Source organism: Aricia agestis, chromosome 17 (genome assembly GCF_905147365.1).
Source record: "Aricia agestis chromosome 17, ilAriAges1.1, whole genome shotgun sequence".
NCBI classification, from domain to species: Eukaryota; Metazoa; Arthropoda; class Insecta; order Lepidoptera; family Lycaenidae; genus Aricia; species Aricia agestis.
The window spans coordinates 6,908,608-6,931,267 of record NC_056422.1 but is presented as its reverse complement, the minus strand read 5'-3'; the positions used below and the strand labels follow the sequence as shown (position 1 = coordinate 6,931,267).

Here is a 22,660-nt window from a genome sequence, read left to right as displayed (position 1 = left end):
TGGTACGAGCGCGACTGTACGCAGCAGTGTCCTCGAGGAAGCAAAATGCAATTGGACAATTTTCCAATTGTGACCGCGGAGCATACCTAATTTCGTCCCAGCAAGTCATCGTTAACAAGTAATAAATAAATTACTATTACGATAAATCATTTCTATCGCCTTAGTTTGTATATAACGAGTGTCTTCGATTATCTTCTTTGATAAATAATAACAGAAAAACTGATGAGAAAGTATTATAAAAAAGTATTATGTAATTTAACCTTTCTTGGTGACCTCTTCCTCAAGTTCTTGTTATGAAAAAGAGCCAACACCATTTAATACAGAAATCCGAAAGACGTCACCCGTAACATGGGGGACATAAAATAAGCAATCTTTGTCCGTGATAGTTTAAGGTCACGGTCGTCCTGAAATATTAAAAATAGCTGATGACCGACGGTGCATATTCTGGAAGACAAATACGAGGAGATTTAAAGAAAAGGGAATTTAGAAGAGTTTCAGAAAGAGAGAAACAAGTTGATGGATACTAAGATTGAGATTGAGGTGGTGACTTCATTATTAGTGTTATTTTTAGTAAGTACTTGGATTACATTGTTACAGAGATCTCTACTCCAAAAGGATAAATTAATAACAGTCATTAAGATCATCGAGTAATTAATTGACCATCTAATAAAATGTACTCGAGCTGCTGAACAGAATGCTAACGACTAGTGTAACTAATACATGAATCTATCGTCTGACCGTTACGATATATCTGATTTAATAGACGTAAAGAATGTCTATGAGTACCGAGCATATTCTTGGCATCTGCATATACCTTTTATTAATAATAACTAGCTGTTTGACCGAGCTTTGCTCGGTATTCGATAAAACACGAATAAAATGACATTTTCTAAAAATGATTCCTAGCTAGATCGATTTATCGCCCCCGAAACCCCCTATATACTAAATTTCATGAAAATCATTGGAGCCGATTCCGAGATTCCAAATATATATTTATATATATACAAGAATTGCTCGTTTAAATATATAAGATGTTTACTTTTACTTGCTGCCTTAATTTAGTTTTGTATTCAACGAACAAATTAAATGCAATTCTATACTTACAACGTTATTATTTTTAATTTGCGAATTGCATTTTATTTGTTCGTTGAAAACGAAAATAAAATAAGGCAGCAGTAAAAGTAAACTCTTTAGTAATAGAGAAAAAAACTATTTAATTTCTCATGTCTTGATAAGAACGTTTTACTGAAATTATTATAATTCTATGAATTAGTAAGGGTAGTGAAAAAAACATTTGGAAACTGTAAATAAATATATTATTTAAGTAGAAATAAAAAATGTTGTTATTATGACATTCGTATCATGTAAATTATTTTGGAAATAATCCTTAAGAACGAATACATCACTCCTATCTATAAGATAGATTAAAATTCTATGCTAATATTGTAACTAGCACTAACAGTTCCTTCAACCACACTTAAGTATATCCTATACGATAAATTGGTAATGTTCCTTAATCTCCTGTCATCATTTCCATGAATTCTGGAAAGAAAGAAAATATTAATTAAAACATTGAGCAAAAGAAGAATTCGAAGATTAAAATATTCAATAATTAATTCAAATTAGTAAGTTTCTATGTACCACCGAGGAAATTGATTCATATAGCAGTTGACGGACTTACGTAATTTGGTGGTCTTGTGTCAAACCCAGCCGATAGATCACGAATAATATTGAATTGACTTAACCCGACCGAATGAAATAGGTCCGTCATCTGTCTATGCATCCACTTCTCTGATAGTACATCTAATATAGAAAGATTGCTTGTTTAAAATGAAGAGTACCTATTTAGTACTTTCCTTCTTTTCGTTATATGAAGTTTGTTTGTACTTACCATCGAAATCTACAGTTCCGGAGCCGTCTGTGTCGATTTCAGCAATGATGCCATCAAGGTCGGCGTTACTCAGTTTGTCATCTAGTGCGGCGAGGATTTCCTTCAGTGTTGATGTTGTGATGTATCCGTTGCCTTCTCTGTCGTATAATCTGCCGCAAATTATTTTACAGTTAGTTTCTCATATTGTGGATGTTTTTCAAAATTGTTGTATGATATAACATTTAATAAAAATATTAACATAATATTATATCTGATTATTTCTAAAACATGTTTATTTTATATATTATAAGTTTATTTTGCAAAAATGTTATCAATCACAATACTGGTTCCACTTTTAACGGAAAATATGAAATATGGATAACCTGAAACGTAAACCATTGCCTTTATCATAATTATAAAGGCAATGGTTTACGTTTCAGGTTATTCAATTTATAGTAACCCATAGTCTTAAAATAGAGTCTAAAACAAAAACTAGTGTTATAGTACCTGAAAGCTTCTTTCAGTTCTTGTTGCATAGCTTCAGCGTCCTCCTCTTCTAAGAAATGGGAGGCGATGTTGCAGAAACCATCAAAATTGATTTTTCCAGCCCCTAAAAAAGAAAATATTTTTTATTAACCTTTATAAACCGCTAGGAGTAACATGACAGGCACAGCTTAACTTTTTGTTTCTGTATTACAATATATTTTCTATTACCCTTACAAAATATGAATACAAAGTTTTTGTTCTAAATTTTGATAAGTCAGTAATTGTCACGAACATAAAACGTTTATTAAGTAAATCAGTTTTAGTACTCTTTTAAATAACACTTACGTTTGCTAATATTTAATTTTCTTTTCTAATGTACCACTACGAGTACAAGTAAATATCTAGCGACTGCATATCTATTGTCTTCTAATTACAAGCATAAAGGATGGTTATTAGTTAGTTCTATTGAGTAGTAGGACATTTAACAATTATACAATGTCGTTTACTATATTTTGTCAGACTAAATTACTTGCGTGGAATTATCGTTACTGTTTCGTCGTCATTGGTACTATCTAATTTATTAGGTACATTTTTATTTGTTTGTTATGTTTGGTACTTTGACCTTTGGTAATGCTACTGCCAAAGATGTTCATTAGTTAAAACTTGGTGTTTGGCATTTCACAGTAGATTTTTTATTTATTTCAGGTTGCTAAGTAACAACTATGATCGGTAAAGGCCACAATATATTTACAATATTACACTAAAGACTACAATTTAATTAGTTTAAGAAATTCTTATTCAAATTTACTTTCTGAAGTTCTGAACTTTTCACGATTAATGATTCTTAAAACGTTTGATCCCCGTAAAGTATATTTCTGTCGCAAGTATTTCATAGAACACTCTTACATAAACCATCAGGTACAAATATTTTTACGTGAACTGGAGTTTTAACCGAAATAGCATCGTCCAAACTATTTCTGTGTCTTTGAACGTGTCGCCGCCTCGAGAGCTCTCATGATTGATGCGTCTAGTTACTTTTACGATCTTGTTTAGAGCGTTAAGGTGTGTTCACAAAAGCTATGGTTAAGGAGTAACGTGACGCCAAATATCATCTTTAATGTAGCATCACTTTTGCGCTTAATTTTAATAATATTGTTATTTTTCATAGCTACTTGGGTGGATTTAAGTTATTTAAAATTATCTTTTTAAAATTTGGTATATTAGCAACGAGCGATATAAAAGATACAAAAATATTATCTAAGTACTGTCATATGAATGGCTTTGTCAGTGATCAGGAAATAATGTTTATCTTGTTTTAAAATATAATGATTAATGACACATATTTTTTGTTGAGTGTGTTTACAGCTTTACGATATTTAGGACATACGTTCTGTTTCATATCCACTAATGAGCTCGGCTCCAACATTTTATGTGGCTTGTAAAAATTATCAAATTAAGATATTGAGTTTTATGGATGTAAACATTTTTTTATATCTCAATTTGACTTGATGGTAAATTGCGTTTTTTTTTTGTTTTATAAATTTTCTATTGTTTAATAATATTGTAAATATTTTTTCTAGCTCACTGTTTTATTGAATCTTAAATGTCTTACTAGAATACCCGGTGAACCGAAATCACTTCCCTCTTAGTAAACCTTCCTTAGACTTTCACGAATATATTTTCAAGACTAAAATTAGCCAAGTCGAGTTCAGCCTTTCTCGAGTTTTAGTTAACGAAATTTACAAATCATTTTTATTTATATCGATAAAATCCTATCCTGTTATCTACCTATCTACCTACCAGTACCTATCAAATCTAATTATTATTATTATTATCACTCTAACCAACACACTTTGTAAATACTCACTTTCTGGGTCATTTTCATCAATGAGGGCCTGGAGTTCGGAGTCGTCGAACAGCTGACCCATGGTGTTGAGGATGGTAGAGATCTTCAGTACATCTATGTACCCGGACTTGGTCGTGTCAAACATCTGGAAGGCTTTGCGGAGCATCGCCATCTTCTGCTCATCTGCATCGTCCTGCAAAGTATCAAGATTTTTTAGTTCACTTCTTAGAAATTAAAATTCTTGATCTGCTTTAAAGGTATCAAGATTTGTTAGTTCACTTTTTTTAAATCAAAATTCTTAATCTCCTGGAAAATATCAAGATTTGTTAGTTCAATTATTAAAAATCAAAATTATTGATCGTATAATATTTGTACTAAGTTAGTCATAGTTGTATTAATTTGATAAGTCAAGTGTTTGATTTTTAATTTTTAACATTTTCTCTAAGTATTTCAGAATTCGTTTAACTTAGTAACTTCCAGAAGTGTTATATGACTTTTATATAACGAAAAATATCCAAAAAATCACTAATGATTGCAGTAAGCTGCTAAAAATATTTAATTAGGATCCAATTATAATCTAAAACAGATCTTAGAGCTTAGGTAAGCACTACACTTCACAGAATCACATACCATGGTTGTTTAGTTATGTCGTAACGTAACAAGAACCGAAAGCGAGTGCGAGTGTTGTTACACTGAAATTCAGTCCAGCGTGCCGTCCATATTTATAGAGCATTCCGCGAGCAAAAGCTCAGGAATACGAAAATAAGTAAAAAGTCAGAAGTGACGTGGCGCCTCGTCAGACGTGGCAAACGCTATAACCTCGTACTTAGGGATTTGGTGTCATATCCACGCATGCGGGTTGGTACACTTTTAAGTGGCTTATAAAAAGTAGGAGGTGGTAACTTGTAAGTTAGGCTTTGGATATATTTTTTATTATTGTCTTGTTGTTCAACGATTACTCCACCGTTTGTGAACCGATTTTGATTTTTATTTGTACTGGGTACTATCCAAATTTTTTTAGCTATACATTGGATAATTTGGATATGACTTATGCAATACGTACGTTACTCGTATCTATACTTAATATTATAAAGCGGAAGAGTTTGTTAGTTTGTTTGTTTGTTTGAACGCGCTAATCTCAGGAACTACTGGTCCGATTAGAAAAAATCTTTCAGTGTTAGATAGCCCATTTATCAAGGAAGGCTACAGGCTATATTTTATCATACTAATACTAATAGGAGCGAAGAAATAGAGGAAAGTGTGGAAAAAACGGGGGGAAATTATTTGAAAGGGCTTATTTGAATGCGCTTATCTCAGGAACTACTGGTCCGATTTGAAAAATTCTTTCAGTGTTAGATAGCCTATTTATTGAGGAAGGCTAGAGGCTCTATTTTATTGCGCTAAAACTAATAGAAGAGAAGAAATAGTGAAAAGTGTGGAAAAAACGGGAGAAATAATTTGAAATGGCTTATTTGAACGCGCTAATCTCAGGAACTACTGGTCCGATTTGAAAAATTATTCCAGTGTTAGATAGCCCATTTATCGAGAAAGGCTGTAAGTTATATTTTATTACGCTAAGACTAATGAGAGCGAAGAAATAGAGAACAATGTAGAAAAAATTAGGGAAATTATTTGAAAGGGCTTATTTGAACGCGCTAATCTCAAGAACTACTGGTCCGATTTTAAAAATTCTTGCAGTGTTAGATAGCCCATTTATCGAGAAAGGCTAAAGGCTATATTTTGTCACGCTAAGACTAATAGGAGCGAAGAAATAGAAAAAAATGTGGAAAAAAACGGGGCAAATTATTTGAAAGGGCTTATCTCACGAAATACTGGAGCAATTTTTCTGTTATTTGGCACAAATACGTGCCATACTTTTTTTATTATTTTTTTTATTTATATAAAAAAAAATATGGAAATATAAGTATTTAATACTTTTATACTATACATATATTTAAGATTTTTATTATATAATACACATATTTAATACACATTCATGACCCAAGAACTTTGAAAACTTTTGTTCCGTCGGCGGGATTCGAACCCGCGACCCCCCGCTTGAGCTACCGACAGCCCACCCACTGAGCCACAGAGGTCGTCGAATATCTAATTTACGCGGGCGAAGCTGCGCGGAACGTTATATTTCGCGTGGTCACGACATCACGCGTAAACGGCTGGATCCATTTTTCTGGGTATAAAGATACTTTGAGTCCCGAAAAAGAACATAAGATACATTTTGTCCCGGAAAAATGTACGGTTACTGCACAATATACTTTTATGATTATCGCCTAAACTATTTAATATATTTTGATGAGATTGGAGATACTAATTTGAATGTTTTTTGTCCCGGAAAAATGTGCGGTTCCCGCACAATATACTTTTCTGATTTGCGCGTTTAACGACTCCATAAATGTACGGGAACAACTATAAAGTCCACGCGGACGAAGTCGCGGGCAACAGCTAGTTGTTAATATTGCAAGTAAGCATGTTAGCTTAAAATTATTTCATGACTTAAAAACGGGAACTTAGTAGTCTTCTCGACTTTATGGTTTAGCATCGCTGCTGCCAAATATAATCTGCATACTAGCCGATGCCGAATATAATGCCGAATATAATTTTCCGGCATTATTAGGGCCAACCCACACGTACCACAACCACACAACAACCACAACCACAATCACACCACGTGGTCGGGCGTATATTTCGTATTGTAAATGAACTGGACCATTCATACATTGCAGTGCCGTGCCCTATGGTGCAAGGCATGTGTCAAGACACTATGGTGCAAGACATGCGTCAAGGCACAGTGGACCAAGACATGCAGTAGGGAACAACTTACCACATTTTGCAGTCGTCGTCGCACATCGCAACCACAACGTATCTCTTCCACGTCAACATTTTGTCGGTACCACAACACAACTACAAAAAGCTGCAGCGACACCATTCACACGTAACCACTGCTCGACGACATTTTGTCGTTGCAATGTGGTGTGGTTGTGGTACGTGTGGGTTGGCCCCCTTGGTTGGTAGAATTTAAATTTGAGTAAACCAATACTAAAATTTAAATATGCAAGAATTTACCGCTCACACTAAAATCTGAAGTCTAAACGATATTCATTATGAGCTGATGAATCAAAGCTATACGGATTTTAATGAGCATAAGAATCGTTTAATTAATATTTTCTTACGTAAATTCACAGATAACGATTTGGTTTCACCTACATAGGATTAGATCATGATATATTTGTGAACGTGAACATATCTTATAGCTATGCAAGTGTTTATAGCGATAGGATCCGGTAAGTGTGAACAGACTAATGGACAGTTAAATATAACCCGCTTATTTAAAACCTGAATAATAGAAATAGAAATAAATGAAAAAATAAATAAGTTACAAATAAAATTTTTTGATTTATTTTAAAACTTATGAAACCGAAATTAAATTATGCCAAAATTGTAGTTTGATGGCATCAGAATGGCGCGTACCAGCCGAGTCTATGGATATTTTGACCGGCAAATTATGGCAGACATTGATCAGGTTACGGTATCAGGTAATATACGTGGGAGAGACATGCTTCGGCACGAATGGGCCGGCTCGACCGGAGAAATACCACGTTCTCACAGAAAACCGGCGTGAAACAGCCCTTGCGCTGTGTTTCGCCGAGTGAGTGAGTTTTTCGGAGGCCCAATCCCTTACTCTATTCCCTTCCCTTCCCTACCCTCCCCTATTACCCTATTCCCTCTTAAAAGGTCGGCAACGCACTTGCAGCACTTCTGATGCTGCGAGTGTCCGTGGGCGACGGATGTTTCATGTTGCTTTCCATCAGATGACCCGTTTGCTCGTTTGCCCCCTTATTTCATAAAAAAGGTTATATTATAATATTATGGCTCCCAGCCCACCTAACATGACTAACATGACTAACATTGACATCACATTGAACTACTTATGAATCAATTTCTTTGATGGTTGGTGCAATAAAATATATTTTTAAAGTAAGTAAATATATAAATATACATGCGTGTCCTGACCTCTGCCATTAAAAAGTTGTTTATACACAATAATTTTGATGTTACTCTCAATCATAAGTAGGCGGGGCAATACATTTTATAGGATCAAAGTAAAATATTTAAACACTTTTCTTGCACTTACTTATTCCAATATGATTATGAAAATATTCCAATGGAATAAGTGCAAGAAGTGTTTATACCATGTTTTTACATAATATTATAATACTGAGAAATGTGAATCATGAATTTCCACCAAGAAGTTTCAGTATAATATTCAATTTTACATAATCTTAGTCAGTTAAATCTAACGTGTAACCCAGTGAGTATAACTAATTAGTTTATTTTGAACGTTCGTTCATACTAAAATAAACAAAACTGGACAGGTTTGAAACCAAATACGTTCCAGATGGTGAAAGACAGAGCAGCAGGAAATACCGCAGTCGATTCACAACAATCCAATGAAAATATTACGCACTGCTACGTCACATAGTCGTAGAAGGACGTACGTGGCGGGTGTTGCAAACCTTTTGCCTACAAACAACACATTTACAGAAAAAATTATGTTTAAGTAATTTTACGGAGTCGCTGTAATGACTGAATTCAGTAAATGGAGAGAAATAATAAAAGTTTTTCTCTCAAAGCTTTTAGCACCTATAAAAAATATAACAACAGTTTGAGCCCGAGACCCGAGACCGCAACTATGCAGATATTATATTATAAAGAACACTGGCCTACAACCTAAATGGTAAACCAACAATTTTTTCTTTCTGGCACTTTATTAACACTATTCAGACGATTTAAAAAGTATATTTAACGACTCATAAAATCTTGTCTCATGTCTTAATTGAATATTGTGACACAATCACTTAATTGCACGATACGATTACTTTTTGGCACTTCATCAAAAAGAGTCGTTTAGAACGATATGAGTCGTAAAGATGAACAATTTGATAAAAACTGATTTTTACCACTTAATCTCTTGGAACATTACTCTTCATATAAATAAGCGCTAACAGAAGAGCTTTTGCCATATTTTAAACTATATTACGCGACTCTTTTGAAGTAATTTAAATGAAAACTGTAAGGAAATTGTCACGCCGTCATTCTCGAGCCAGAGTCTGATAGCTTGTAGTATCAGATTCTTTGTGGTAAAAATTATAATATAAAAAATCGTGCAAAATTTAATTTACCCTGTTATTGAAAGATTGGCGACCCCTGGCGCGTGCAACGAGTTATACTCGACTCGAGCAGATATAGAATGTGTGTGATCGGCTATAATTTTTGTTCTGTGCGCGAACATCGCATTGTGAAATATTAGCTACGAAGATAAGCGGCAGATATTCAGCCGGTATTTTTTTTTACTGCTTTTGCAGTATCCGAGTGAACTTCGACTTTGGCCACCTTCGGCCAAAACAACAGTTCTTCGGCTTCAGTCCAAAATTATGATTTCAAGGCTATAGCTAAACTATAGTAATTGACGAAATGTAGCTACCAAAACTTTGGTTATTTAGATGGTTTGTATTAACATTTTTTTAAGTAATTATATAATACTAGATGACGCCCGTAACTCCGTTGCGCCAAAACTCGTTTATCGCGCGGGAACCGTACATTTTTTCGGGATAAAAAGTATCCTATGTCCTTTCCCGGGACTCAAAGTATCTCCATACCAAATTTCAGCAAAATCGGTTCAGCGGTTTTAGCGTGAAGAGGTAACAGACAGACAGACAGACAGATAGACAGACAGACACACTTTCGCATTTATAATATTAGTATAGAAGTATGGATTTCCTTTACTATATTTATTAATCTTTTTTAAAATTAACTTTAAATATTTTTTTTCTTAATATTTTTTAAACTTTAACTCGTAGCAGCCAATTTGATTTCGAACCTTTTTCTTTCAACACTAACCTGTGATCGGACTCTAATTTTGTTAAAATAAAACTGCAACATAATTCAGGCGTATATTATGTAGTCCATGCTAAAATTATGTCTGTTTGTTTGTCTGTCTTTTATCTCCTGACCAAACAGATTTTGCTGAAATTTGGTATAAAGATACTTTGAGTCGCGGGAAAACCCATAGGAAACCTTTTGTCCCGGAAAATGTACTATCAGAGAAGTTAATTCCTAAGCAGATGGTGGACCTAGTGATTTGGTCGCGTTATATTATTAAGCCGACCACATTACATAGGTCCGTCAACTACCTAGAAATCAATTTCCTTAAACGATAAACGAACTTTGGCGCAAAGGAGTTGCGACTTGCAAGCATCAACGAGTGTCGAATAAAGTCGTAAATAAAAAGAATTGAGCAAGGTTAGTATCGCTATATCGCCAACAATAAACTTCTGACACATAAAACTATTCATCGTGAATCGTGATAAGTACCACTCAATCGCTCTATTTTTAAGTTTCTTTAATAGTTTCTATAGAGAAATTTCAACGCTTTTAGAATAAATATTTAGGGTCTGTTTCACCACTTCCTGATAAGTGCCGGATAGGCTACTATGGAGTATGGAGTATCTGTCAGATAAGTTGTGAATATCCGGCACTTTATCAGGAAGTGGTGAAACATGCCCTTAATTTATATATACCTAAATAAGAATGAAATTTAAATTTTCTTAGTCTCGCTAAAACTCGAGAACGGCTGAACCGATTTGGCTATTTTTTGTCTTAAAATATTCGTGGAAATCCAGTGCATAATAATATTATAATATTTTATTTTAAACTTTTAGTACTTATACTCAATATTATAAGCTCTTATATACTTATGCTCTTATATAATAGTCTATAGCAATATAATTGGTGTCTATGAACCAATAGCCTTTTAATATACATTTTTATATCAAATTAGTTAATTTTACTACTAATTTTCGATACAAAAAAAGTTGTTGTGGAACTTGCTGTTTGTGTTGAACTAAACTTGGAAGTGTTAGAGATTTTGACAGAAAATAAATAAACAGATTATAGTGTTTAAAGTCTCTTAAGTAACTCTTTTAGTAAACATTAAACGTTTCTGAGTGCGGCTGTACGTTAGTCCAAGTTAATTAATTTCAAATGTCATTACCGAAATGATATTATTCAGTTAAGATGAAGATTAACGTCAAACTAGAAGATTTTAATAGAACATTAATAATAATGAGGAAGCCAACTCCGAACACTTAGTCATAAATAATTTATTATTTTGAATTCCATAACAGAAATAACTGGACATCTCCGCCAAAATCCAACTTTGTACTGTTTACACGTGAATCAGGTGGGGTAATATTTAGCTCGTAATTCACAGGTTTCCTTGCAAAACGTCCACGTAAAATATATTCCATGCCAATTACGAATACCTCAAATGAATCACTCGACGGATGGTCATCCTGGGGCCCGATTCTGAGGCCTCGAATGCCGTTCGATCGTAGGACGTCTAGTAAGAGCCGGGACACAGAAACACGATACGACGTCGTGTCGGAACACGTTTCATGATAAGACGTCGTGTCGTGCCGTATATCGTGGCACGTCACGATGTCGCGTCGTAGTTTTTTACGATGCTCGTCGTGGATTCCCACGACACGACGTCGTATCGTGTTTTTGTGTCCCGGCCTTAAGGTGAGATAGACTACGATCGAAATGACACTCGACGCCTGAAAATCAAACCCCTGGTCTTGGCATCGAAGATTTGGGTGGCTATGAGCGATTGTCTTAATTAATTAATAGAATGTTACTATAGAAGTCATTAGGTTCTAAGCTGTACAGATGTAGAACTAACAAAATAATTTAGCACGATCGCATTTGTAATTCATCAGAGGTACACTAGTTGACTAAATATATCATTTTATCTCGTTTGATAGGTTTATATATTGGGATCATGATCTTGGTATATTTTAAATCTGCCTCCTTTATCACACGGTATTTAGCTGTCACACAATATGGGCTCGAGGAATTTGGAATGGCGCCATTTTTAAGGTCCGATGATATTGATGAGAGTTGTGAATAGTTGAGAATTCTTTGATACATTATAAAAATTATTAAGAGAAATCTGTTTAATACTGACGATCTTATATTCATTTATGTACCTGTAATCAAATGCTCAAAAGTGAGTAAGGCATTTTAAATGTTATGATTTTTTTGGCAATATCTAAAAATATGATCGTTGGACAAAGCCAAAAAATCAATTGAGCAAAAGGTTAAAACTTAACAAACATTGTAATGGACTGTAAAAGTATTTCTGATTGTATTCTAGCCGTTGTCACACTAGTGAGCGATGGTTTTTAAATTTTCCGTGATGAAAATAGGGAAAGCGTAACATCGATGTAAATACTTGGCGACTGTCCAAAAATAATGATAGAAAATCGCAGCAAATAGCAATAATATATAATTACGTTCCAGCTAATTTCTACTGTTTATTTTAAATTGAATATGACTGACAGTTATTAAATGGGCGTAATGATTTAACACATTTTATTGTTTTATGTCTTTATTGTAGGTTAACAGTATATTATTATAACAGTTTTAGCATAAATTAGTATTTTATATAAAAAAGGCTAACTATAGTATAAATTATTTTTCTTAAATATTTGAGAAGTAACTCCAGAAAGTATGCTACTCTTTTAATTACTCTACCAAAGGTTAAAAAAGCTTTTTCTAGCTTGCCCGGGAGCTTTTAGCAGCTTATCCATAGTACTATGTTCTTCAAAATTATTGTTAATAATTTTATCAAAAAATCTGTGTATATCAGGTACCATTACAGAATCAGTTTTTACATCCTTATCTATTACTTCTTCTGAACTATTCCCAGGTTCAAATTTATTTCTAATTGTATTAGATTTACCTCCCTTGGAATCAATATGTTTTACAACAACATTATCAGATCGTCCAATTATTGGACCGTCTTTTATATCTTTTGTATAATCATTATTTATGTTTTTATCAATTGTAACAACTTTTTCGTGCGTATTTTTACCTGGGGTATCGACTCCATCGCTAAAGTCTATATTCTTCCCATCTTTAGATTCTATATGTTTTATAACAACATTGTCAGACTGTCCAATTACTTGACTATCTTGTATATCTTTTGTATAATCATTATTAATATTTTTATCAATTGTGACAACTCTGTCGTATTCATTTTTAGCTATTGGGGTATCAATTCCATCATTATTTGTCACATATTTTCCGTCCTTAGACTCAATGTGTTTTATAACTACATTATCAGAACGTCCGACCACTTGATCATTTTGTGTATTTTTTGAGTAATCATTATTAATATTTTTATCTATGGTAACAATTCTTTCGTAGTCAGTTTTAGCTGTTTTGGTCCCTATTTCGTCAGTATTTTTCTTATTTTCGGCATTAGACTCGAAAAGTTTTTTAATAACACTACCATTACTTAGTTGTTCATTGAGTATATTATTGTGTTCTTTGTTTATATCTTGGTCTTCTGTCTTAACATCATTACTTTCTGTTAGTCTATTGTCATTTTCTATTGGATCTATTACTTTTGGCGAATTATTTGATATGGCATTATCAGTGTTTTTATCTTTTATATTAGTATTAATGTTGTAAGTATTTTCTATGTCATTGTTAATGGGCCTAGGCTTAGTATCTATATCCTTTTTTCCATATTTTTCACTTTTACTTTTGTAGTCAAAATTTTTTGAGGATAAGGTGGACTTTGCATATGTGCTAGCTAAGCTGGTTGGCCCATTTCTATATTCTGTATAATCTTTTTGCCAATCATTATTGCCATTAACGTCCGTTGAATGTGGCGTAACAGCACTCTTATGAGTTATAATGATGTCTTTAACTAATGCATTTGGCAAATTGAAAAGGTTTTGTATATCGATATTTAAATCCATGGGATACCCTGGTGATAATATTGCATCGTAGTTTGATTGCATATAGTTTCTAGTACCTCCAGCTACAGCTTTCACAAATGGGGCTACAAAAACAAATAACTGGAACGGCGCACTAGATCCCCTTGGAAGTAGTAATCTTGAAGGAAAACCTGTCTGTGATTCTACTGTTCGCAGTGGTAAAGCGTCGATACCAAATTCAGCATCTTGGATATATTTGCGTATTTTTTCCAAAGATATAAATCCATCTGAAATATTATTCATTTCGTTTGATGACCTTGTGATGGTATTAGTGCCAACTTTTAAGTTTGTTTCAAAGCTATCAACTTGCATAAACCAATTTTTTCTCTCAGGGAATTGACCAGGTAAAAATTTAGGTCCAATGTATATTTTAATTAGAGCCTTTTCCATAACTAATGAAGATATACTTATTTTGATAGTTAGCGGTTTACTACTTAGTCTTTGCTGATTAAATTTAATTTGGAAATTTGTTTCAATTTCCTTATTTCTCAACGCATCAGTAACATCAAATTCAAAGTTATCACAAGAGGTTGACGGCTTTTTAATGTCAATATTGGTAACTTCCACTCCCGGAAAATAAAGCTCGTTCGTTTCGTATGGCGGTAAAACTTTTAAGTTATTATCTATGATTTTTAAAATTTTCTTATTCAACCTCCAGTATATGGGATCCCTTATCGTAGTTATATAATGGCCTAGTACGGATGTTGTCCTGTAACAAATGTAAACTTTGTATATATTTTTTTATTAAAATTACCACAAACTTGTAAATGCAACGTGCCTGAAACATACAGCGTAAATAAATTACAAAAATCTTACCCAGTTTGTAAATTTATATTACTATACATTTTCATGGCTATGTTTTCAAAACTATTTTCACTCGTGACCAAGACATCTATCAAATAATTGAATAATTCTGTTTTTTCACTTCCAGCTGCTCTCTGTAACCAAAATATAATGGTATATTTTGAGCATAAGCATAATGTTTTATAGAGAATCACAACACAAATTAAATTGTAATAGTCACTTACCATTTGGTTTATCGTAGAAGTGACGCTATGTTCTATATTCTTTAGTATTAAGATAGTATCACCATTTTGGGATACAGGTGATGGTCGTTTGCTAAAGTCATTTCCATTTGAAAAGATAAGCATTGGATCATAAATGCATTCATCATTAGTGTCCCAGTCTAGAGTATCTACTTCTGGTAAACCGATGGAGTATCTCTCTAAATTATATCGCGCATCCAACTGCTTCATCGTTTGGTAAATGTACTGCCCTCGACGACTATTCACATCAGCTAAATCTTCTTTAAACCATTTCAACATTTTAAGTTTGTTGAAGAAGTAATAAGAATTTAAATCTACGTCTTCATTGAAGTACGTCATCTGCTCTATACTGTTGTCAAAGTAATTTTCCGTATAATTCACGTCTATAATGTATGAATTTCCGTCAATTCGTGCATCTACTAATGAGGTATCTCCGCCGCTCACTAATGTTGAGGCTTTTATCAAGAAATCTTTTCGAACAAAGTAATTTGGTAGGACTTCGTATACAGCTGGTAGGAGTACTCTTTCGGTGTCTCTTCTCCTTAGAATTGCCAAGTATATGGCATCTATAAATATCCCACAATTAACGTTTTGACGAGCCCAGCAAGCTGCTTTGTAAAATGTATCAAAGTTTTCAGCGTTGATTAAAACTTGGGTAATGATTTTAAGTTCGTTCATGTGATCATCATTATATTCACTGAATATTTCTCCTTTTGGTAACAGGCCTTTGGTTGACCTGTGACTGATGAAATTGTCAATCACAGTAGGATCCTACAAAAGAAATAGAATCAAAAATAATATTAACGATCGATAACAACATTAGATTATAATAACAACAGCTAACTAAATCAATTCATTATATGACCTCACATTACACCCAAAAGTATGTAGATATTATGTTTGTGTGTATGTTTGATGCTTCGAAGCGAAAAAAGTACTGAAAGAATTTAGGTGAAGTTTAAAATGCATCACTTATGGGTTTGACATAGGTGATTCATGCCATTGGGTGATTCAAATGTATGCATTTTTTAATTTAGATTTGACTGGAAAATAATATAATCAGGGCGAGCGAAGCGAGCTCTAGTATATCTTACAACGACGACTTCTTTAGTTTGTGGTACACTTTACGGAAAAATTATCACGCCTATTAATTTGTGCTTTGACTTAGAAATTTATATGTAGATGTGTTCAGTCAAGATTTGGTTACTTTTAAAACAAAAAATAAAAAACTGACTTAAAGATTATTCCCATGCAGAAAAACGACGCGAGCCCTCATAAAGCTCGGCTTTTTTACTAGTCTTAAAAAAAATAAGCCTTGAATTTTCGTGAATTGTAAATTCAACTTACAATAAAACTGCCATCTTTCGGATTGAGTTGGAACTCTTCACTGAGCCTCATCACAATCGGCTCTGAACTCTCCTCACAAACATCTTCGAACAGCGGCAACAGTAATTTCTGAATGTGAACCCTGCCGACTACCACTGGGGCTGTAACAAAAAAAATGATATTTTTAATAAGAAATGTTTAATTTTTAGATCAACAAAATATTTGGGCGTCTTACAACATTGTTAAATCCAGATTTCACTTTTTCAGGTTAGTTTGGTTAAACTTAAAGTTATGGTTATAGTTAAGGCAAATTTAACTTTAACTTTAACTCCAACAAGGTTATAAATGAAAGTGGGCGGGGGCGCTGCTGGTAAATTCATTGTAAAAAATTGCGTTTTTGTATGATGGTAGCGTTAGTTACTTTTTTCTTTAACCTAAAATTTTTAACTTTAACCAAAGTTTTGACATTTGCATTGTAGTTAAAGTTATAGTTAAAGTTAGTTGGTGCAACCCAACCTTAATGTTATCAATTGTTTTAATTTATATAAAGCCCTATACATAATTACACAGATTATTACGGACGTTAGAAGTACCCAATGTTTTGTTTTTGTCAGTCTTTTTTACGTGTGAGGCAAGGATAAAACATCGTGTGACTTTAACGTCTGTAAAGACAGAATGGTCCTTTATAGTAAGGTGGTTAAGATTAAATTTACCTATTCTTTCACTCGGTAAAACAGTTGGCACTTTGATGAGGTAAGAATTAACATTGCAAGCAATGGCCACAAAAACGAACAATACTATTCGTTTCATTTTGCAACAAATACTAAATGTGGTGAATCGATACCTGCTGTATTTATACTAAGTATTTCTAAGTTCATCAGCTTCACAAAGTATTTATTGATAAGTAGTTGAATGTCCCATTTATTCACCTATTTTGTTTTGACTAAATTATGCTTTTATTAGGTTATTTCACTTTTGTTTTGCTTATTATATCAATTATTACGCCCTGTTAGATAAGACGTTTAAGTAACAGCTACGGCAATAATTATTTTAGATTAATACTAGCTTTGACCGTAACATGATGACAATAAGAGGTATACGTATAGTAGCTTTGGCTTTTTTGTGTGTTCGGTTCAGTAGATTCGGAGTTAGGGTTTATTTGCATTAGTAATACAGTGGGTGGCCAAATTATCATATTCAGTATTAGTGATTTCAGTGGTTGCCGTCCTTTGAAAAACCAAGACAATGCGTGCTAAACGATTGGCGTTTGCTAAAATGCATGAGCATTAGACTGAGAAATAATGGAAGGAGGAAAACTAGTTATTTTAATGGCATTTTTTTTAAATAATGAGGTTAAAGGTGTAACCTTAATAAGACCCAATTGATTCAGATCCTCGAGGACAATTTCCAGTTTGTTTACCGCAGGTGACTTGAAATTTTTGATAAAAGCTGTATTATTGAACGAGTGAAACCTCCTTCGTCAGTTACGATATGGGGCGAGATTAGCTCCAAGGGAAATGGTCGACTACATTTGGTTGAAGGAACCATTACCTGCGAGCTTTATAAACAGCTCCTCTCCATCACCAGATGGCTGAATGGTAGCCAGACGGTACCTGTATAATTATGCGCGAGTCGGGACTCTACACCTTACCATAACGCAAAAAAGAATACTAACTTTTTTAAAGATGTTACGTACTAGACACAAAAATGTACTTTTTTCAAGTGAGTAGATTAATTTGGCCACCGACGGTATATTATGCTGATGTAGTTTTATACTATAGGTTTCTTCGGTATGGTCTTAAGCACCATATTTTATTTATGTTTTAGCCCTGGTAGTAGTTATTGCGGCCTTATTATAATATTTTAAATGTGTTGTAACTTTGCCTTTATTTGCAACTTCTTTCAATAAAATATTATGTTACTAGGTAAACCGGTAAAACGTTAATTTTCGACTTTTACAGTAACATAATATTAATAAACTGTACATTATTGTTGTTTTATAATAGAGTTATCTAAGGAATAACAACATTATATGGGTTTATGCAACTACATTGCTAAATTAATAACCATGATAGTAGTGTTAATTTTAAGTTTATTAATTATTTACGTAAATAAATGTTCAAATAGGAACGTAAAAAATACTTCACTTTGCAGGATCCAAAGTATGAGCAGTGGGAAGCAACTGTCAAAAATGTCCGCCACTGGAAGACGAGATTCCTCCACTTACAGCGAAGAATATAAGCTATGAAATTGAGTTTTACTCTTTCTCGAAGGTCAGGAAGACCTATAGAACTAACTGGATACCTCCTAAAAGTAACCGCGACTGAAACTCATTTCTTTTTTAAATGAAATAAGGAGGCAAACGAGCAAACGGGTCACCTGATGGAAAGCAACTTCCGTTGCCCATGGACACTCGCAGCACCAGAAGAGCTGCAGCTGCGTTGCCGGCCTTTTAAGAGGGAATAGGATAATAGGGGAGGGTAGGGATGGGAAGGGAAGGGAAGGGAAGGGAATAGGGGAGGGTAGGGAAGGGAATAGGGTAGGGGATTGGGCCTCCGGTAAACTCACTCACTCGGCGAAACACAGCGCAAGCGCTGTTTCAGGCCGGTTTTCTGTGAGAACGTGGTATTTCTTGGGTCGAGCCGGCCCATTCGTGCCGAAGCATGGCTCTCCTACATATAAATAGTTATAGTTTCTGTCCATAGTTTCTGGTCGTTCTTACCTCTGTTATAAAGGTCACAATGAGGTAAACTTTCAGCTTTTTGAAACAAAGGAAGGTCTGGACTTGCGGGCGCTTGGTCGAATAGATTTTCATAAAATTAGAAATTCATAAGATAAAATAGAGTAGATGGCAAGAAACTTCTGGAAAAGTGTAGGGTTCCGGCGAGATTGTCTGTTGGGAGCACGACGTTATTGCGGCCAAAATCTAGTGTACTAACATTTACTACAAAATTTCGTGTACCCAGAATCGATCACTTACGATAGTCGCTTCCTAAATTCCTCCATTCCTTCTTAAGCGATGAACACAAACCAAACAACATTAAACGGCGCTAACATCAAAAGCATACTTTTGAACTATTCACAACAAAGAACAGAGAAATATTACCTATACATTCTCGATTTATAAATATAATGTAGGTACATTGAGTCTGATTATTTTATACAATTAGAAACTTTTCACATAAAATACTTACAGAATAACAAAACCGACATTAACCAACCAAAATAGCTCACGAAAATAGCGGATCAAGTAATTTACTTATTTCCCTCACGTACCTACGTATTATTAAAAAAGTGTATTTTTATTATTATAAAAAAAATCACGCACGTCGCACAATCTTATTTTAGTATAACTTGCGTCTGGCATTTACGTGCTTATATTTTTTACAGATAAAATAATAGCGGGGTGTAAAAACTCAAACGTTTTATGTTTTCCTGGACAGTTATATTATTTTGTTGCATTCTTCTCTCTACCTCTAATTATTCAGCAGCAGGCAGCGTCCTATGGCTTCCTAGTTATAGGGCGTGAGCGTCTTAGGCGGCAGAGTTTGTAGATAGGGGCGGCAAAATAAAAGTGGCCTATACTCATAAAAATATAAATCTGGCCATGCCCAGCATCGTTAGACGTTCTTGGTAGGTTGGAATGTGTTAGAAAATTCATGTTAACTGTTTTTGGAAACACAAGAAGAGATTTTTTTTTATGAAATAAGGGGGCAAACGAGCAAAAGGGTCACCTGATGGAAAGCAACTTCCGTCGCCCATGGACACTCGCATGCTTCGGAAGAGCTTCAGGTGCGTTGCCGGCCTTTTAAGAGGGAATAGGTTAATAGGGGAGGGTAGGGATGGGAAGGGAAGGGAATAGGGGAGGGTAAGGAAGGGAATAGGGTAGGGGATTGGGCCTCCGGTAAACTCACTCGGCGAAACACAGCGCAAGCGCTGTTTCACGCCGGTTTTCTGTGAGAATGTGGTATTTCTTCGGTCAAGCCGGCCCATTCGTGCCGAGGCATGGCTCTCCCACGTTAAAACGATACATGACATATTTTAAAGATAATATGATTCGGGTTGGACATCATGCGAAAGCACCCAGGCTAAGTTGTTCGGTGCATACAGACGATAGATAGAGTAACGTAGAGTGCGAGTAGCCAGTTTTTAGGGTTCCGTAGCCAAATGGCAAAAAACGGAACCCTTATAGATTCGTCATATCTGTCTGTCTGTCTGTATGTCCGTCCGTATGTGCACAGCCACTTTTCTCCGAAACTATAAGAGATATACTTTGAAAACTTGGTAAGTAGATGTAGTCTATGAACCGCTTTAAGATTTTGATACAAAAGTGGAAAATTAATAAAAATTTAGGGGTCCTCATAGATACAACTGAAACAATTTTTTTTTTCATCTGACCTATGCGTGTGGGGTATCTATGGATAGGTCTTCGAAAATCATATTAAAGTTTTTAATATAACGTTTTTAATATAATTTTTTTATAAACTGAATAGTTTGCGAAAGAGACTCTTCCAAAGTGGTAAAATGTGTGTCCCCCCTCTAACTTCTAAAGCAGGGGCATGATAAGCCTAAAAATATATATGATGTACATTACTACAAAAACTACCAACGAAAATTGGTTCGAACGAGATCTAGCCAGTAGTTTTTTTATACGTCATAAATGGTAAACCTTAATTTAACTTTCATTAAATCAACTGAAAATGAAAATAAATCAAAAACCTTTTAATTTCATAAAAATAAACCTTATTGCTGCTGCAGAACCCTTCATGGTACCGAGTCCAACTCGCACTTGGCTGATTTTTATATAAATAAGGGGGCAAACGATAAAACAGATCACATGATGGGAAGCAACTAACGTCGCCCATGGACAATCTCAACATTAGAAGATATGCAGGTGCGTTGCTAGCCTAGTTAGTTAATTACTACTAGTTAGCGCCATCTCGGTTCGAATCTATAAACTAACACGCTATAGAGTACAACGAGACACCTTTATAATATTATGTTCCACATAATATTATAAAGGTGTCTTTCGGATCTTTATAATATTATGTTCCTTAACATAATATTATAAAGGTGTCTTTCGGATCGCGGAGCGACCGCGACCGATAAAAATTCAAATAAAATGCTACTCTATCCAAAAGCAACCATTTTGCTTTCGCATTATCGTTTAGGCACAATATTTTAAGCTATCACGTTAAGAGGAGTCCACACCGCGCTTTTTTCCATACAAATGTTGTCCCCTGTTTCCTCCCTGGATAATGCTAGTAGAGTTATAATTTTTTTTTTGAATATCTACGGCCACTAATGCAATGTCCCTATGTTGTATTTTTTTTTTCAGAATTTAATTATTAAATAAGATATGAACGTTCAAAAACCCAAAAAAAAATGGCCAGATTTTCCGCTGTGTTCAAACGTCCTGAAAACAGATTTGGCTAGATTAAACAAAAAAAAGCAAAACATAGGAACAAAGCTGAAGCCTTTCTTTAACCTTTAATGAAAAAGTACTTAAATCGGTTAAGTTTTGGAGAAGGAATCAGGGGACAACGAATCGTTGATTTTCGCAGTTGTCTCTATCGCGTTCTGTGGTATAGGCTTGAGGTAAGGGAGACAGCTATAGATATTACACGTACTTTTTTTTCATTTCTCTAGCCCCTGGTGTATCCTCTTAAGACTATATTGGCACTCTGATTTTGTATCAAATGTTACTTGAAAGGAATCCTTTAATATTTTCGCTTTATATTAACATTTAACTAAAACTTGGTGATGAAATTTGAAAAAGAAATCCACTTTACTATAAGGATTACAGTTACAAAACAAAACACGTGTTTTGAATAAAACCTGAATTATTGCATTAAAAATATTATACCTCTTATATTATACGAGCTTTTGCCCGCGGCTTCGCTCGCGTTAAGAAGTATTATTATATACAAAGATTCATCCCCTATTTTAACCCCTTGGGGTTAGAATTTATCAAAATCCTTTCTTAGCGGATGCCTACGTCATAACATCTACCAGCATGCCAAATTTCAGCCTGATCCGTCCAGTGGTTTGGGCTGTGCGTTGATAGATCACTATGTCAATCCGTCAGTCACCTTTGAGTTTTATATATATAGATAATAGATTTCAAAAGTCTTAGAAAATGTTTTTTAAAGCTAAAGAATATTTTTATTACTATCTATGTAATATTTAATATAAAATCTTTCTAAAAAACTATCATAAA

The 22,660-nt window shown here is 34.2% G+C and overlaps 2 protein-coding genes across 2 annotated transcripts; both read right to left on the bottom strand.

The window, feature by feature from the left end:
- Positions 1-1,299: 1,299 nt before the first annotated feature.
- LOC121735167 (troponin C) lies at positions 1,300-4,970 on the bottom strand. The gene is made up of 5 exons (XM_042125848.1): positions 4,833-4,970; positions 4,224-4,395; positions 2,378-2,480; positions 1,892-2,040; positions 1,300-1,542 (listed from the first exon to the last, which is right to left on the bottom strand). The coding sequence occupies exons 1-5, from the start codon at positions 4,833-4,835 to the stop codon at positions 1,514-1,516; spliced, it is 456 nt and encodes a 151-aa protein (XP_041981782.1). The 5' UTR covers positions 4,836-4,970; the 3' UTR covers positions 1,300-1,513.
- Positions 4,971-8,687: 3,717 nt separating this feature from the next.
- LOC121735664 (arylphorin subunit alpha-like) lies at positions 8,688-17,086 on the bottom strand. The gene is made up of 6 exons (XM_042126566.1): positions 17,065-17,086; positions 16,462-16,601; positions 15,097-15,885; positions 14,885-15,006; positions 12,935-14,777; positions 8,688-8,741 (listed from the first exon to the last, which is right to left on the bottom strand). Exons 1-6 carry the CDS (start codon positions 17,084-17,086, stop codon positions 8,688-8,690), a joined length of 2,970 nt encoding a protein of 989 aa, XP_041982500.1.
- Between the last annotated feature and the right edge of the window lie 5,574 nt (positions 17,087-22,660).